Raw genomic sequence first — 19,730 nt, forward strand, 5'->3', positions numbered from 1 at the left:
TTCCCAACGAGTCTTGCGATTATGTCGCGCGGTTCGCCTTCCGTAGGTTCGAACGTTATTATTATTTTTTATTGCTACCGACAGCAAGACGGATTATCAAAACAATGCATTCTGGTAGTTGGAGTTCCGGTGAAGCTTGACTTTTTTTTTTTAAATTATGGCGTCCCGTAGCGTCCTGAGAAGAAACAGACATGCGTAGTGCTAAGAGGCCCATAGGCCCAAATTAAACGCCTTTTTTTTAACGTCTCCATAGTAGGCCTGCCTCCGGCTCTCTTTAGTGACGTTTTCGCGCATTCCTACCCCCTCCTCTGTCTCCAGGGGGACCTCCGCTGTAGGTTCCCTAGTGGAGTCCACTTTCTCTCGGGCGGTCTCCTTCCTTGTCCAAGATGGCAACACTCAGTGTAAACAAAATCGGGTCTGGCGCTGGGATGGATGCCGGGAACAGGCACAGCCGAAGTCCGGCGGGGCCTGTTGTGAAGGTGAGGACAGTGAACCTGAGAGGGCGGGTCCTTCATTTTGGCTTCTGCAGGGATCGAGCGATGGAAAACTGAGAGGATCCGTCCTTTTCCCCGTCTGGCGCTTCTCTTTTCTCTCTCTGAAGCATCCCCCGAGAATCGCTGGAAATTTCTTTGGGTAGATTCTCGCAGGCGGTGTTGAAGCAAAAGGGGGCTAATTATAACGCCCCGCCTTGTCTATGCCATCAGATCAGATGAATTCACCTTTTTTCTCCCATCTTAATAAAACGAGTGCTTTAAAGTAATAGAATTTCCCACAGATATTTTTATATTTATATTTTTCTCATATGTCAATGGAGGTTCTCAGCCATCCAGGTCATGGTTGTCTCAAAGGTGCTTTTTCAAAAGGCAAATAACTGGACTGTTTTTTTTCCTTGAAGAAGAAGACATGTTGCTTTTCACCCAAGAAGCTTCATCAGTTCTTCCTATTTTCTTCATAGATTGAATAAGGAAAAAGGATAAGTATTCTTGCTGCCAGGGAGGGGATCTTTGTGCTTTCAGGATGACATACTGGATACAATTTAAATGAGTGAAACACTTCAGGAAAATGGAGTGATGGAGACAGTAATACAATCAGCCCTTTTCAGATTGAATTATTCTTGGCATGTAATTCTTGAAAACGTCTTTCCCCTCACAAATGTAGTAAATATAGTCTTCCTCTCAAGTCATTGGAACTATGAATATATGAAGAGAGGAAATCTCCTTAGTAAATTGAGGTTTTTCTCTTTATAGAATAACAATAATTAAAACCTAGATATTATTTCACTCCAGAAGGCAGTATATTTATATCTCTCTTTTTTAAAAAGAGGTATCTAAGAATGTTCTTTTGGGTTAAAGGAAAAGTGAACTGAGACTAGTAATCGCAATCCTCTATACAGTATACTGTCTTACCTGGGACTAAGCCCCATGTAAAATTGCCTCTGAAAAGACATAGATTCTCACTGTAAGGTTGTTGAAAAAACACTTGAATCAAATCTGGTGATCTGATATACTCTTGGACGTGAGGTGTAAATTCTATCGCCCAGATTGATTGGTGTACAGAATAATTGTTGCAGGTTGAGATTGAATTATATCATCTAAACTAAGAGGAAATTGGTGATGTCTTCATTTTCCACTCTTAATTGTATCAGATTAAACCACATAGACAGCCGTAATCATTCAAAATTGAACTTTTTTTCCTTCCATTTAATTATGTCCAATTCTCTTCTGTTAATTATAGGTTTTGGAATGTGGAGTCTGTGAAGATGTATTTTCATTGCAAGGAGACAAAGTTCCCAGACTTCTTTTATGTGGTCATACTGTCTGTCATGACTGTCTTACTCGACTTCCTCTCCATGGCAGAGCAGTTCGGTGTCCTTTTGATCGACAAGTTACTGAACTAGGTATGGTATTTTAAACCTTGATACATGGTTAAGATTTTGCTGTTTAGGAAGTGGAAGAGTAAATTGAACTCAACTATTTTATTCAGATTATATATATTCATGCATATGTATGCGTGTATATATTAGCCATAACAGCCAGCTGGGTGACCTTGGGCCAATTTGTTGACCCAAATACCTGTGAAATCAGTTGTAAGATGAGGATTACCTGTGTTGCATGTGCCAAGATGAGTTAATGAAAATCCAAGGAGCTTCATTTTTGCCTATTGTTTGGATCAGAATGATTCTAAAAGTTTTAGAAAGAATGCAAGATGCTAGGCCTGCAAGACTATACAAAGTATATTTTGGTCCAGGATGGGAAAATATGTGACGAAGCATTGATTTCACTACTACTGATGCTGGTTGACAGGAAATAATTGTATTTGAAACAATTCATTTATTGATGGTTTGTGATGTTCTCAGTTGCCATTTGTATTATTGTTCTTTTATATTGAGTTTTTAAACCAATGATAGCCAACTAGAGTTGCCATTACAAGATTGATGACCATGAAAAGTGATTAAATAAATAAAAATACAGGACCGTATTTCAGTGACAAGATGTGGTGATTTCTGCCTTTTCCCCCCAAATAGGTGATTCTGGTGTGTGGGGATTGAAAAAAAACTTTGCTTTGTTGGAACTCCTGGAGCGATTGCAGAATGGATTGGGTGGTCAGTGTGGAACAATTGAAGAAACTATTGGCCTATCTGGAGAGGTAATAATAATTCATTTTATTTATTTTATTGTCACATTCAGAGGAGTGTAGTCAGATACCTTGATTTATTTATTTAATTGTTTTGTTGCTTGATTGATTCATTATGTGCAATCACATCAATGTCAGTCCTAGTGATCACATAGAGTTTCTCCAGGTGGATCCCTCCCAACCTGGCCTTTCAGTAGTTAATTCAATTCCATTATAATTGAACCCATTCATGTGACTGTTTGTCATTTTCTTCTTCTCTTTCTTTCTGCTTTGTTATTGGCTTCTCAAGGGGAATGGGCCTTTGCCTAATGTGACCAAAATATTCTTGTTTGCTGCTTCTTTTTCTATTAGTAGCCCATCCTAAAATGTGCGCAATAACTACTGTATCACCCACCGTACAATTCCATTGTCAGTTTAAATAGTTAGGAATTCAGAAATGGCTATTTGATATTGTTAATAATATACATATAGTCCCTGACTTACAATGGCAATTGCAACTGGAATTTCTGTCACTAAGCAATGTAGTCATAAAGTGCAACTGCATTGCTAAGTGATGGCAATCCTTGCAGTCCCAATTGCCATCATTAGCCAAATTCTATGGTCATTAGCTGAGGCAACTCCCCACAACCAAAGTCAATGAGGAAGCCTGCAGGAAATTGAAAATCTTAGGCCTGCAGGCAGGTAATTAACTGCTACAGGGTGAGGGAGGAGGCCAGGATTTGTGGGGAGTGTATGTATGGATCAAAGGGGATACACAAGGGGCTTGTGTCAGGGATGGGGCATGGAAGGTGCATGAGAGGTGTAATTTGAGAAAGGTGCATGAAGGTGCAAGACTGGTGTTCATCAAGAATGTGATGAAGTGCCTCTCATGCACCCTTCCATGCCCCATCCCTGACACAAGCCCCTTGTGTATCCCCTTTGATCCATACATACACTCCCCACAAATCCTGGCCTCCTCCCTCACCCTGTAGCAGTTAATTACCTGCCTGCAGGCCTAAGATTTTCAATTTCCTGCAGGCTTCCTCATTGACTTTGGTTGTGGGGAGTTGCCTCAGCTAATGACCATGGAATTTGGCTAATGATGGCAATTGGGACTGCAAGGATTGCCATCACTTAGCAATGCAGTTGCACTTTATGACCACATAGGTCAAGGAGTATTTGTTGCTAAGTTGAAATACAATCTATTGGAAAGTTCACAAGGAATGCCTTATATTAGGCAAAGATAATGTTCTAGTGGAGACCCTATATAAAAGTGTTGAAGCATAGTTGCAGTAACTTATTCTTTAGCTATATTACCTTAAAAATGGATTATTGCAATGTATTTTGATTGTGTTGCCTTGAATCTATCTCAGAAACACAAATTAATGCAAAATGTACCTGCCAGAAAATGTGACTATCCTGCTCCCATTTAATATCAGCCACTTTAGATCCTAATTTCATATCAAGAATGATTTCAAAATACAGCAAAGTACCTTTGAATAGGATTGTGGAACAAGTGGCTCTCCATATATTCCTTAGTTACTATTAGCAGCCCTATACAGTGCCATCAATGGTGAGAAATTCTGAGAACTGCAGTTGAGCAAAATTTGGATGATCACAAGTTCTTTACCCTGTTTTAATTGGATAAATGGCTTTGGAACCACATTTTCTAAACAAGACAATCCTGCCCACTTTTCTTAAATTAATATCAAGTGCTCTTCTCCAGGGGTCCCCAATCCCTGGGCCATGGACCAGCACCAAGCTGCCGCATGCCAGAAACCAGGCTGTGCAAACAAGCGAAGCCCCATCTGCTGGATGCAGGCAGTACATGAAACCACGCCCCCTCCAGTCCATGGAAAAACCTCTCCATGGACCAGTCCCTGGTGCCCAAAAAGTTGAGGGCCCCTGCTTTACTCTTATTTGGTGGTTAGAACAGCTAGATTGGTGAAAATGAAGGACAGGAATTTTTTTTAGTAATGGTCTCCCAGTTTCTCTCTGCATCTCTTTATATATAATAAATCTGGTACAGATCTTTAAGAAAGATTTTGAAAAACAAATTAAGAGCTGGACTGTCTTAACTATATTTGTAGGGGTTCATCTAAAAAAACTGAAGATATAAATATTTAGATTTTTTTTTTAAATCACTGTTCTTTTCTTTATTTTTAGTGCATCATCCGATGTGATGAAGACGACACTCATCTGGCTTCTGTGTACTGCACTGTTTGTGCTACTCACCTGTGTACAGACTGTTCCCACCTTACACATTCTACAAAGACATTAGCAAAACACAGACGTGTGCCCCTTGCTGATAAGCCACATGAAAAGACGATGTGTTCTCAGCACCAAGTGCATGCCATTGAATTTGTGTGTTTGGAAGAAGATTGTCAGGCCAGTCCTCTTATGTGTTGTGTTTGCAAAGAATACGGAAAACACCAGGGTCATAAAGTAAGTTTCATTTTTGATTTCCATCTGTGTTAATAGCAATAGCACTTAGGCTGTAAAGCACTTAGACTTCACAGTGCTTTACAGCCCTCTCTAACTTTTCAAAGTCAGCATATTGCCCTCAACAATCTGTCTCCTCATTTTACCGACCTCAGAAGGATGGAAGACTGACTCAGCCTTGAGCCAATGAGAATCTAACTGCTGAACTGTTGTAGCCAGCAGACAGCAGAAGTAGCCTGCAATACTGCATTCTAACCACTGTGCCACCATGGCTCTTAATACATGACTGACTGAGTGGGTAATATGTATATGCATTCCAATAACATCACTTTAAAGTTGCTTGTCTGCAGTAATATGGTAGGATGTCTATGCATGAGTGTTTGTAATTTTATTGGAAACGCTGTTTGTATACAGTGTTTAACTTGCTTCTTTCTGTAATATTTTATGAGCAACCAATCTGTATAAAATAGTCCTTTTTAAAGCTTAAATCAAAATCAGAAAACTTTTAGAAAAGTAGATTTATTCTTTAAGTTTACCATCTCCCTTTTTATTATCTTCAATCCAATGGGATATTTGAAATAATTTATGACAAATGCCTTGAGATTATTTCTGTCTGTTGATAGGATCACACTCCAAAAACTAAATAAAATGGGACCAAATTGGTGTGGGAGGAGAAAACAATAAAAGATTGAATTGGGAAATACAGAAAAAATTACAGGAGGTGTTTTCCCAATGCACTTGTTCAGGAAAGCCAGTTGGGTGGCAGTTTGAAATGTCTCTGCCTGTTCCATTCTAAGCCCTCTCTCTCTTCGTCCTTCATGATCTAGAGTGCTTCACAGTGTGTCCATATACCCCAAAATGTAGCTACAACACAAGGGGAGAACAAAAACACTAAAATACAGAATATCACTAAACAAAAGATACAGACTCCTGATGCTGTTAAAGCTAATGCTGTTAAAGAATTTGGAAAATACGCTTTCCCATATCTGTTGCATTCTATGTTTTTGTAAGCAGAATGTCTAACATTCTGTTTCCAATTTTATAATGGGTGAGAAATGTAATGCAGATCAGAAGAATTTCAGGAAAGGATGTTCATTGCTTTGTTTGTTTGTTTTTCCTTTAGCACAGTATTTTGGAACCAGAAGCAAATCAGATCCGTGCTTCCATTTTAGATATGGCTCACTGTATAAGAACTTTCACAGAAGAAATCTCAGATTATTCTCGGAAACTAGATGGAATTGTACAACAAATAGAGGGAGGAGAACAGCTCTTTGAAGATGGCATAGGAATGACCCATACAGAACATGTAAACAATTTTGTAGTCTCTTCAGTTTATGCATAATCTTTATTATAAATTCATTTCCTAATTTTAGATTTCTTTTGGAAGTGCTGATATGTTACATACTATAGTAGTTACATGATTTATGAACTTTTTTGTGCCTCCTCCCAGTAAATAACCCCAACTATGGCAGACACCCAAAAAATTGATAGTTCTTACAGGAACTTTTATCTGTAGGATAAAACAGATGTCAAGAGCATTTAGGAGATAATTGATTATGGAGAATTTGAAAACATAATGAAAAAACATCTGGGATGCAGAGAACTCCTTTAAAACTATGGCAAAGGCACATTCAGTGGGATTTTCATTCATTTCTTTAAACAAACTTTTAAAGAAACCTTTTTGTGCTAATTCATGGCTGAAAACTTTTTTTTGGTTTCTCTGATTTCACTCTGCTCTAATGTTTCAGCATTTTTAACATGGGAGATATAAATACATTGTGAAATCTGAAAGTCATGCATTTTGATTTTTTTGTACAGTAATACTAAAAAGCTGCTGCTTTTAGTGTTTTATTCTTTCCTCCAAATAATGCAGGAATGTCACATATTAAAAATGAATACTCTTCTGTAGCAAGTGATGATGTATATGGTTGAGCTTACACCAGAGAGAAGTACTATTCAAGACAAAAACTGCTTTAGTATAATTGTAATGCCTCTGCAGCCTTTCTGTTTGATTTTATAATCTCACTTCAGGTTCCAGGCACTGCAGAGAATGCTCGGTCATGTATCAGAGCCTATTTTTCTGACCTTCACGAGACTCTTTGCCGCCAAGAAGAAATGGCACTTAGTGTGGTAGATGCACATGTGCGAGAAAAATTGATCTGGCTTAGGCAACAGCAAGAAGATATGACTATCCTGTTATCACAAGTTTCAACAGCATGTCTTCACTGTGAAAAGACTTTACAGCAGGTAGGGAATCAATATTATAACCAAAATCAATATTGGGACAGGTGTGGATATATCTATCTATCTTGAAATGCCAACTCTCAGATACCATTGTTGTACAATTTGTAAATAATAAATATTGGACAAATTGCATTCATTCTGTTACAGATTCTGTTATTGAATTATAACTTGGCTTTACTGAAAATCTTGACTGCATAAATAGCAGTGGGAGACAGGATCCTCCAGACAAAAAACATAACAAAAATGTTGAAGGAACCAAAAATGTCATAAGCAACTGGTCGAAGTCAAATTCAAATTAAAACTTGAGTTTTATTCATGGTCTGTTTTTTATTAAAATGTTTGAGACCCCACATTTGAAAAGTGATATAAATATGTAAGAAAACATATTAGACCTGGCTTCGAAGTATAAGCATCGGCATCTGCAGTATATTACAATAATGTTGGATGCAAATACATAGGTTATGGTATTTGTGTGATGACCTCATTACAGATGTCATATGCCTCTTTGTGGATTCCCATGGGTAAAAGTGTTTATGGATGATATTAAACTTGATTATTAAAACATATATTTATTCAACAAAATTTAAATACCATTGTGTCCAAAATGTATAAAAGAAGTAAACTAAAATTAACTGGTTTCGTTTTCTGTTTAAGAAATTAGTTAAAAACATTTTGAGTATTGATGAGCAATTTGCTTGCATTCTTTCAACTGAATAACATATAACCTTTTTTCTTGTTTCTAGTAGGGTGCTGCTCTGATCTTTAAGAGACAAAAGTTTTTATAAACAATGTACTGACTTCGTAGTTTTTTATATTAATGTATTATGAAACAGTTATATTTATTTCTGTTGCAAAATAATTTAATGCTAGCATTCAAGTTTCATTTTTTAAATATGCTTTTCTTAACCAGTTTTGGAGTGGCATACAGATCTTTTCTTGCTTTGTAACAGTAATCTAATCCATCAGAAAAAATGTATATATACAACAGCATTAAACAATTATTATAATCTCAAAATTAATAAGCATAGCTATGAGCTATATGACTTTGGTGATATATGGAAAGAAAGGAGGAAGAACTACATATATTATAAGCAAAGTAATTTCAAAAATGTAATGTTGCTTGAAAGTCTTTTTGATAAAGAGGCCATGAAGAAAAGTCTGATTCAGATGTTGACAGATAATGCATATCAGTAATCTGTTGCTGCAAATCAGGACAGATCTCTCCTTCTATGTAGTATAAGTTCCATGTTATATTAAGCCATAAAATTAAATGTTTGGGGAGGGGCTGTATGTTCAGAGATGGGCAATATTTCAACAATTGAGAGTCCGCCTTCCATAGGCCATCTGGTTACCTGTTAATTGTGATTCACATCTCATAATCACAACAGATTATTGCAGTGCTCTTTTTAAGGGACATTTGAATAACTTTTCAGAAACTGCAGTTAATGCAAAGTGCAGCAGCCTGCACAGGTGGGTGAGAGTCACTGCAACCATGTAATACTTGAATTGTGACTGCTGCATAGACCTGCGATAGGTTTATAGGAAGAATTCAGAGAGGCCTTTCAAGAACTATGTGGTTTGGTTTCCAGATGTTCACCTCTCTCAAGACACCTGATTTGTTTTATACACATCTTGGCTCTAAGATGCTTAGTTACCAGCATGTGGGAAGTAAGACTAGTATGGGCCCAGAAGCCATGCTTTTCTGTGGAGGTATCTTGTGCAATACCATCCCACCAGAGATTTGATCAGCATTTAACTTGGAATTTTTATGTAAGGCTATGAAGTCAGAATTCTTTTATAAGACTTTCGAAATGTAGTTGTAGTTGTTATTAAGTTGGCTTTAGTACTGGATTGCATTTTTATTGCTGTTCCTGTTGGTTGTTGTTTTTTTACTGATCAATATCCTAATTTGCAGTTTTATTGAATATATCATTTTAGTTGTATTGTAAACCACCTGTTCTAATTATTTTTCCATTCTCCTCCTTCACCATCATCTCCTTACCAAAATGAACAAAAATGAGTTTTCCACTTATTTTAGGTGGGGTTGGGATAGGAATGCAACTGAAATTCAACCATTCTATTACTGAATGTTGGAAAAAGGATTTGAGGGCCTGCTGGCCAGAAATAGCTACTGTGCAAGGACTGTGAATTCACCCATCTTGGAACAATTTCCCATTCTGTTATATGTTGAGAACGCTAATATTTAGATGATTCTGTGCTTATTACACTATTAAATTTAGCTTCCCTTTTTAGGATGACTGTAGAGTTGTTTTGGCTAAACAAGAGATTACAAGGCTTTTAGAAACATTGCAGAAACAACAACAACAATTCACAGAACTTGCAGACCACATTCAACTTGATGCTAGCATTCCAGTTACTTTTACAAAGGTATAGTTCTTTTAATCTCTAGTTTAAAGATTCAGAGCATGAGTTTGGTTCTTATTCTTCTCCCACTAACAACTTAGGCAACTTTGAAATAGTCTGCTGTATGATACAAGAATCTATATTTGGGATAAGATGAAAACTACAATTAAAAGGTTAATTTGGTTCATGATCTGTAGCTAAAAATGGAACCTGGAACGCTGAGTTCCATTCATTCCTTCTGCTTATGTTCTATCCCAGATGGAACAAAGAGCATATTGACTGTCGCCCTCCATGAGCCAAGTAGTTCTCAAGCTGTATTTGGTTGAACCGTTATCTGCTAATGAAAGACTACACAGCTTTTCATTTGCATAGGCCTGACAGTGGGTATATTCATGAACTTCAATAGGCATTGACCTATCTATTTAAACTATTGGCAGGAAAGCAAAACATTAGTTTGATTTCCAGTGTTGTAATATATCAAATATGGAACCTTCAACATTAATCATCTTTTACAAATCATCATTGTAACATTATATGTTACAAGTTCAGGATAGATAGCCTTTTGGGTGGAAGACTTGGTAGTGGTAGCTGGAGAATTCTTCAGGATAGCACTGAAGGAAAAGGCAATTGTAGTCAGGTTCATACACATAAATGCCCAGGTACTTCTCCCTTAGTAAAACCCACTCGAGTGGGCTTTAAGAATGTTGTAGGCTTCAGCTTTGTGCTTCTGGGAGCAAGAAGCACGAAGCTTCTGCGTGCTTCTGCTCCCAGAAGCACGAAGCTGAAGCCTGAAGATGACAAATGAGACTTCATCGAAACGTGGCCAAGACACTTCCAATTTTACGCGGGAGAAAACCCGAATAACCAAAGACCTACATATATATATATATATATATATATATATATATATATATATATATATACACACACACACACACACATATTACCCCACCACTACCACAGTTGCATTTCAGCCTCCTTTGTCTTCTCTAAGAAAGTTATTTTAAAAATTGTGCCTATCTACCACAATATGGGCAGTGTCACATCTCAGTGTATTTCTAAAACTAGAGATTTGTAAAATACTGATCAATGTTGCTTACGAAATATCAAGTTGTTAAGGCTGGAGGATGTTGACAAGATAGTTAAATTACTTTCTCAACCTTCAATTCCTGACTTCTATAACAAAAGGGTTAAGATATTTGGCTGACATGTAAGAATGCCTTTGAATGTTAGCCTCTAAAATGAGCAAACCTCTTTTTTTTCTCTGCTGCAGGACAACAGAGTACACATTGGACCAAAAATGGAGATTAGAGTGGTGACCCTTGGATTAGATGGAGCAGGCAAAACTACTATTTTATTTAAACTAAAACAAGATGAGTTCATGCAACCCATTCCAACCATAGGTAACAGAGTTTTTAAAAATTGTGACTTTTTTGGATATGTTTTTTTAGGAATGTATAATTAAAGTTCTTTTACTCTCTTAGGTTTTAATGTTGAGACAGTAGAATATAAAAACCTGAAATTCACCATTTGGGATGTAGGTGGAAAACACAAACTGAGGCCTTTATGGAAACATTATTATCTTAATACACAAGGTAAGATTACAGTGCTTTGTGACCTAATTGTTTTAAATATAATTGTATCTCTCATCCAAAGGTTTTGGTAGTTAATGTAAAATAACTTCCATGGAAATTCATTTAACTTCAAAGTATAAATATTTAAGGTGAAGATAATGTTTATATTTGTTTGCTTATAATTTCTGGGGGATTTGCAAAAGTATTTAAATGATAATGGGATTGTTGTTTAATTAATTATATCCCACATATCCTTCACAGAAATCTATGCAACTTTTAGCAAATAACAGTAAAAGCATTTCTCTGAAAAGCAGAAACATAAAAGACAATACAGCCACAACAACAACAAAATTAAGAAAATGATATACTAAAGACCCTCCTCAGAAAGAAGCGTTTTCTCTTACTTTTGAGGGAGGAAGTTCAATCATTGGACTGAAATTTGAGAACCTATGTGCAGTCACTGAAATATTTTTCTCTAGACCCTAATCACGTAGGACATACCAGAAGGACTTCCAAAGATGATCTTGGTAGACAGGTAGTTTCATGAGGAAGAAGATAGTCCTTCTTGGTATCTTGATCTTATTCCATTCAAGGCTTTGAAAGTCATTCTTAATATTTTGCATTGTTTTAAGAATTAAATTGGAATTTAGTATCACGGTTTCATATGTTCCTTATACGGAGTTCCTGTGAACTGCAATATTCTGAACTAATTATAGTGTTCCAGTACTTTTCATAAACAGTCTTATACAGCATAATGCAAAAATCCATAGAAGTACATGTGTCACTATGATGTAACTGCAATTAGCCATATTACAATTTCAATTACAAGTAGCCCTTGATTAACAATAGTAACTGGGTATGTAGCTTCCATCGCTAAGTGGTGTAGTTGTTGTAAAGCATGACATAAAATGACCATATTACTTAGCTGTGGCAGTTCCAGCAGTCCCGGTTACTGTTGTTAAGCAAAGACTATGTGAATTGTTAAGTGAAGATCTCGTGTGATCACAATTTCTTACTTCCTGCCTGTTTTCCCATTGACTTTACTTGTAGGAAGCTGGCAGGGAAGGTTGTAAATTGTGATCATGTGACCACAGAACTCTGAGGACTTTGAGAAACAGATATAACTACCATTCAACACAATTGCAAATTTGGTCACTGAACAAGTGTTGTCAAATTAGGACCATCTTTAACACTTGAGACATTAGGTTTGATCCATGGTTACTTCTCCATGAATTTAAGTTTCTTCTCATGGCTGAACTGGATCCAACAGAACTTCCTGTCTCTACTATTGCCACATACACAATGGAATAGGGAAATATAGATAATTTCACTGATTTTTTTCATCCTCTTCTTAGTGCTATCCTATTGGAGCAAAATTTTTTAGATTGGTTAAGCAGGTCATTCCTTGCATTCCATTTGCTGGTTCTTCAAGTAACAAAGTTCACTTTTGCGTAACCCTGAAAGCTATTTCTAAAGTTTTCTGGTGCCACATAGGAGGCTGCATTTTTTTTTGGTAATATATGAGTTTGCTTCAAGTAGATGCCAGTTTGGAAATTTGTACTAAGCCCTAGCTTTCAAATTGAATTTAAAATTTAATCCTCCTCCTGACCTCAAAAAATAAAATTTTAGTAGGAAGAAACAAATTCGTAACAAATATAATTGCATTATTGTTCTTTTCTGTAGCCGTGGTCTTTGTCATTGATAGCAGCCATAGAGACAGAGTCAGCGAGGCACACAGTGAACTTGCCAAGCTATTAACAGAGAAGGAGCTGCGTGATGCTTTGTTACTGATCTTTGCCAACAAGCAGGTAATATAGCCCATTGTTTCCTCTGTTTCATTTCCATTGTTTTCATTTTGGCAGTATAAAATAGGAGAAAATATAGAATAAATCAAAAACTGTTGCAATTTAAATGACAATTCTTAAGAACACAATTACTCAATCAGTCAAAAATAAAGTAAGTATTAGATTATTCTATTAAAAATAATAATCTTTTTGCCACAATTATTTTATCTGCAGCTTTCACTTAAAACTTGATCTTTACTTTCATTCCTTCTCTACCTGAGTGGCCGAATGGGATGCCATCTGTGAGGAGGGTGACTTTCTGTTTTCCTTCTTTCTCTTCCTTCAGTTCATCAGAAGATGGATTGAGGGCAGAACAAAAAGGAAATTCTGTCTATCTCTATTCACTGAATACCAATATCAATCCTCCAAAATGCTGGTCTTTGTGTTAACTTGTTACCTTATCAATAAACCACACTAAAGGCTGATATGAACCTACGTTAGCTCATAATTAGTAGAGCTAAAAATAAATTTGGCTTTCTAACACTAATTTTTTTGGCCATTCGTAGTTATCTGTGTCTGGTTTCTTGTGTTGAGTTTATTTTTTCCACTTATTTCTGCAAATGGTTGGAACTTAAAGCAAGATCCTTGGTTGAAAGTTGATTGGAAGGATCTCTCCCTTAAGAAGAATCTTTATAATAATTTGAATGCCGTTACAGAAACAATGTAAATGCTATATGGTGTTGCTATCTCTCTTCCAAGAGTTCCAAGAGTTTCAGACTGGCTGGATTAAGCATTTCTTATTATATGACATTTGTAGCAATATTTTTATAATAAAAGTTGCGGTCTGTCTTTTCTCTCCTCCTCAATGTCCTAAGTGCATTTCCCCTCCCTATTGTGCTATATGTCCAAACTGTAAAAAGAAAACACCATATTCTTAAATAAGAACATTACCTTTTAAACTATTATCTGTCTGCATACTAATGCTATGGGGCTCTCTTTACAGGATGTGCCAGGGGCACTTTCAGTAGAAGAAATCACAGAATTACTGAATCTCCACAAACTTTGCTGTGGTCGTAGCTGGTATATTCAAGGCTGTGATGCCCGAAGTGGCATGGGACTTTACGAAGGACTGGATTGGCTTTCAAGGCACCTGGTAGCTGCAGGTGTATTGGATGTGGCTTAAGAGAGTCAGTAAGCATAAAGATTAGTTGTTTATTTATGTGAATTGATATGGTCAGATATGAACTTCCATCTAAATCTGTTACTCCTTAAAAACATTTTGTTGGAATGCTAGACTGAAGCACAGTGTAGGTATAACTTGTGTAAATTACAGTAACCAAATAGAGTGATATAATGTATTTGTGGGAAAGGTGCCTTAATTTCTTTTAAAGAAATTTGAACGGAGGATCTTCAGCCTTCCCTATTAAACATACTTCTCTCAGGACTTAGCATCTATTTAATTTCACTTCTTTCAGTGATGGCCTTGTTGCATTCACTTGTTCTCTCAGATTTGGGTGCATGTATAACCATTATTTCACATTACCAACATAGTTCGCTATATATTCAAGTGAAGCAGGAACTGACTGCACAAATGCTTGGTTCTGGTCAATAGCTCTTGTCTTAAAATTCAAGCCCATATCTATACTAGTATACTAACAACAGTTTTCCACTTGTGCTATAGCTTTACTATTGCTTTTATGTATTTCCTTTATTCTTATTTTACTCAATTTGGATGCTGCTTTTGAGGAAACTCTTCTCTGATATTAAATAATTATACACTTTTGCACATATCATTTAAGTAAAATTTCCTATAAGCATAGGATTTTTTTTGTCTGTATCTTGGAAAAACTGTTGTACTAATCAGAGATTTATTTATTACTGTTATTATTCTGCAAATGTGGCTTACAAAGTATACATTGAGGCTGCCTCTAAAATTGCATTAATGCGACACACGTTCATATTAATTTTTAGATACATTTAGAAATTTCTAATGTACAAATATTCCATCCATTCAGAGTTAAGAAAGCATTAAGTAGAATATCTGACAGATTTGAAGTTATTCTATGACCTGTTTATAAATATATTGTGTGCTTTAACTGCACACGATCTACTGATTTTTTAACTTGTTGAAATCATATAGCCTATTAATTATGGTTAACTTTTCATGCACACATTGCTTGTTACTAGTGTGCTTTCGATAAATTATGAGCAGCCTTGAAAATGCAGAAATAAATAACAGTAGTGAAATAGGACTTCCACTAATGTTGAGATGAGAAGTTTAAAAATTAATAGTGCAGGTTGTAGCAAAAATTGAAGATTCAGCAAACCATTTGTTCAACTCTAGAAAGGGCAGGAAATTTTTGCCCAGAAAAAAAATGTGTTATAATAAAAATGGAGAGGAAAATGAAGGCAGTCTCTTAAATATTATAATGATAAGAGCAGCATTTCTCAACTTAATTATTTACGAAGATGTCAAAGTTACACATTCTCGCTGTGAATTGTGGGAAATGTATCAGCCCATCCAAATACCAGCTTAGATAAAAAGTGTCTTGACTGCTTTATTTGCCTTTTCCATTTTATGTAGACTGCTTCTGCCACATGCCTTTCTTGCTTCTTTCTCTGTTCACCCTATTTTTCACCAGAATTCTCTATAGGAGTTGGTTTTTTACATCTTTGACAGATTGCTGTCTCTTAAATTTCTTGCCATAAAAACTCATGAAAAGCAAGCCCCTATCCACAGATTGTTTGTCTTCTACTTTTCTTATCTCAGTTGGGATGTTATTGGAGTAAAAAAACAGCACTGCCTTACAGAAAAGCTATTAGTAAGATATATGGCAGATGCTATTTGGAATTATATAACAAATGTTTCAGAATTTACAACTACTGGTATTTGCTTGAATTGGTACATGGAAATCAGACTTTCTTTAAAGACTCAATGTGCCTTTGTCTTGGCATCTTAGCATTTTTTTAGTTGAGATTGCATCTCAGAATCCCTTCTCATTTCCTTGTCATCTTAATCCTTATCAGAATTTGGGGATTGTTAGGCTTTACAGTTCATTCTAATCTGATGATACATGACTATGTCCCTCTACCATTTAAGATCAGGTTTAGCTTCTCTTTAATATTTAATTATTCAAAATCTGATTTATGAGAAAATCTTGGAAAGTTGAAGATCCTTTAGTTTCCATATATATACATACATACATACATACACACTATCTCCCTAGTGCCACAGACTGCACATTTGTTTCTACTTTAATTTGAACTGAGATTTGCTTTCAGATTACAGTAATTTTTTTTACTGTGATTCTATAAAGATAATTTTTCATTTCCCCCTTGATATTAGTTGGCTTATTGATGGGAAAAATTCTATGAACTGGTAATTTTGATGTTTAATATTAATTCTTTGACCATGTTTTAATCAAGTAATACACATTCGAAGGGTCATGCTTTACCATGGTTAATAATTTCATGTTAATACTTGAATTCATTCATGTTGACATGCACTAAATTTTAAGGTAGAGTACTACTTGATAGAGTAACTAGAGTAGCCTAGTTCTAGACTGAAAATTTTGATAATTTTCTGAGAAATCTAGGAGTGCATATTTGTAATTCCTGCTAATTTTCCTGAAGAGCCTCTATTTAGTTTATACATAAGTAAACATTCAAATTCAGAATTCTGATTGAGTGCTGCAATCAGTAGTTCTGTGTTTTAAGACTGCAAAGGGTGAAGCTATAGCTATCATAAGAAGCAGAATTTCCTTAATGGAATGTTTGTTACCAAAGCAATAGTTCACCAAAAATCCAGTGACAATTAAAGCAGGATTTAGATAGCAAATATCTAAACATGCTCCATCATCAATAATAGATGATCAATAAAAGTCCTGTTTATCTCATTAAAAATGAAGCTGCTGAGAACAAGGAGTCCAGAAGCTGCGTTGACGATTGGAAGTATGTAGCAGAATTGGGGAAAACAATTAGCAGTATTGAAAGGTTGCCAGAGTTTGAACCCTTGGGAAGATGAAACTAAGAGTTCCTTCTTGGTCTAGTCATTGAATACATAAAAAGGTGAGAACCTGCTGCCATGCATGAAGTTCATTCAGACTGCAAAAGGAGGCATTGTTACTTCTTTCTACTGATTGACTTGAGACTTTACTACTTGCTTCATTAGTGCATAGGCTGCAGTGAAGGATCAGCCCAGAATTTGGATGCCTAATGATAAGATCCTTGTTGAATGGTATTCTAAAGTCTGTAGACTGTAAATAATGGAAGGTGCAGTCATTTACAACCCAATCTTGGCACTATGCTGTTGCTTTCTCCTACTTTCCTATTAATACTTTCCAATTAATACTATTGGCACAAAGTGTGCCTGCCTCTTCAAAATATAATTGCTGAAGTGATTGAATCATGTTATTATACAGCATAAGCATATGTTTGTGTGTTGTGCTGCTCAGTGGAGCTTAATCCTAAATAACTTTCAGGATCATAGTTTTGTCAGCTTACTGAAATATCAATTCATCTTTAAAACATAATCTTTTCTGAAACAGGGTCAGTGAAAGATCTTTTAAACGGTAGCCATCAAGGTTTTTTTTCATATTGTGTTGGAAGTAGTAAGTAATGCTGCATATAATTGTCTTAAAAGTAAAAAAAAAATCCTACCTATTTGAGATAAAATATCTGCCATTGGTTCCCTCCCTTTGGTGGGTATATTTGGATGACAGGCATGTTTCAGCATTCTGTAGCATTGATGCATTAATGGAAACCTTTAATGTATTAAAATAATTGGCTATAGAAAACTAAACACTGTAAAAGTAGGGGTTATTTGTCACAAACATTTACCTGCTTCAACTCTTGTCAAAATACACTGCAAGTTTAGATGTCTTGAAGAGCTAAGTTGTAGGTGCAAAGCCTGTGTCTGTGAAGTAATTTGAAAGGTTTTACTATATTTTAGTGAAGTCAGACTTCTGCTACTGTATTGCTTGCTTTTATTTCATTTTAATGCTATTAGAGTGCATGATATCACTTAATATATAGCAGTTCAAAAGGCTGAATGTAAATTGTTTTATCAGTGGCTTTAAGTGCTATCGCTTGCTTCATGTAAAATTCTGAAGGTATTGATTTTAGGAGAATGTGCAGAAATATTTGTTGGTTAATATTGACAAAGTTGAGCTCTGCTGCAAATATAGTGTACTTGTATAAAAGTATTATTTAACTGAAACTCACAAAAGTTACTGTGAATATAGCTATTATAGTTGGCTGGATTCAAGTTTTACCACATTTAGAATCTTCTTGTTTGTATTGTATATAACTTGTTCAAGCAGAAATTAAAACTTGTTTCATACATCATTGACCTTTAATTTTCTTTAGTGTACTAATGAGTGCAAGTTTTTAAAATTGTTTTAGCTGCAAATAAATTTTTAAGAGCTTCATATAAACTGTTTTAAGAGTGGACTGTATTTGATTGAAGATATCTTTGTAAAATAATGATAGTTGAATTTTGATTAAATGCAGTGTTCAACAGTGATAAAGAAAGGTATCATATGGTATCACATATAAAAATAATACCATATGCAACAATACCCAGTTACACTGTATCTTTCTAACTTTATGTCATGGGTTATTTTCTAATTACAAACAGGAATAGGTCAAAGCAAGAGGAGTTATTGCATAAAAATATCCATCTTCTGCACCTGTAACAGATGTAAAATAGCTCACAAAAATAAATATTTAACAGTTGTGATAGTGCATCATAGTAATAAAATTATTTCACCCAAACTGTTTCTTCTTTGAAGCTTATTCTTGTCAGAAATGTGAGTCTGTCTGTTTCTCTGTGTGGTTGAACTAATACTTGGTGAATTCTTTCAGAGCAGGTTAAAACCCCATCATTTATTAAGCTGACTATGGCATTTATCTAAATGATGGTGAAAGGGAAATATTCCTAATTGAATGACCATACTGTAAATTTATATATACCATATGTTTCTGAGTATAAGGCACACTTTTTTCCCTCTTAAAAGAGGCTAAAGATTTGGGTGCGTCTTATATTCTGAATGTAACCCTGCGCAGTGCCCAAAATGGCTATCCGGAACAGCTGCTGCCTTCTCTTACCCTTTCTGCACTTTGCCTGCTTTTAGGATCAGCTGTGCTTTTGAAGCTGTTTTTCAGCCCCAACACAAGCAAAGCAATCTTCCGTGCTTTGCCTGCTTTTCTAATTGCTGCTCTCTCAGACAATCAGCTGTGCTTTAGAAGCTGTTTTTTAGCCCTAGCCAGCCCCAACCTCAAAACCAGCGGCGAACTAATTTGCTGAAGCTGACCAAGCTAAGGACTAGCCAGAAGACTACTTGGTAGGCAGAATTTTTTTTCCTATTTTCTTTCCCAAAAACTAAGGTGCATCTTATACTCGGGTGTGTGTGTGTGTGCCTTATACTCTGAAAAATACAGTGTGTGTGTTTACACACACACACATATAGAAATTGGCATTTCCCTTTCTATTTGAGTCATTAGGTCTTTAGAAGTTAAGCAGGATCAGACTTAATTAGTATTTAAATTAAAAAGATCATTAATATGTCCCTATAGACTTTAAATTGAGATTTTAAAAAATCTCAGAAAAAGACAGTGGCAAAAAACCCTTTCTATATTATTGCTAAGAAAATTTTATGGATGAGTGCATGAAGTAATCAGAAAGTCTTTGATTCAAAGAGAACATTAC

At 35.7% G+C, this 19,730-nt stretch overlaps 1 protein-coding gene across 1 annotated transcript; it reads left to right on the forward strand.

Moving 5' to 3' along the window:
• The first annotated feature begins 247 nt into the window (after window positions 1–247).
• TRIM23 (tripartite motif containing 23) lies at window positions 248–18,808 on the forward strand. Its single transcript, XM_058169571.1, has 11 exons — window positions 248–479; window positions 1,735–1,897; window positions 2,525–2,646; window positions 4,780–5,058; window positions 6,179–6,361; window positions 7,087–7,302; window positions 9,553–9,687; window positions 10,937–11,066; window positions 11,148–11,258; window positions 12,921–13,045; window positions 14,025–18,808. Exons 1-11 carry the CDS (start codon window positions 387–389, stop codon window positions 14,202–14,204), a joined length of 1,737 nt encoding a protein of 578 aa, XP_058025554.1. The 5' UTR covers window positions 248–386; the 3' UTR covers window positions 14,205–18,808.
• The last annotated feature ends 922 nt before the right edge of the window (window positions 18,809–19,730 follow it).

Source organism: Ahaetulla prasina, chromosome 2 (genome assembly GCF_028640845.1).
Source record: "Ahaetulla prasina isolate Xishuangbanna chromosome 2, ASM2864084v1, whole genome shotgun sequence".
Lineage (NCBI taxonomy): Eukaryota > Metazoa > Chordata > Lepidosauria > Squamata > Colubridae > Ahaetulla > Ahaetulla prasina.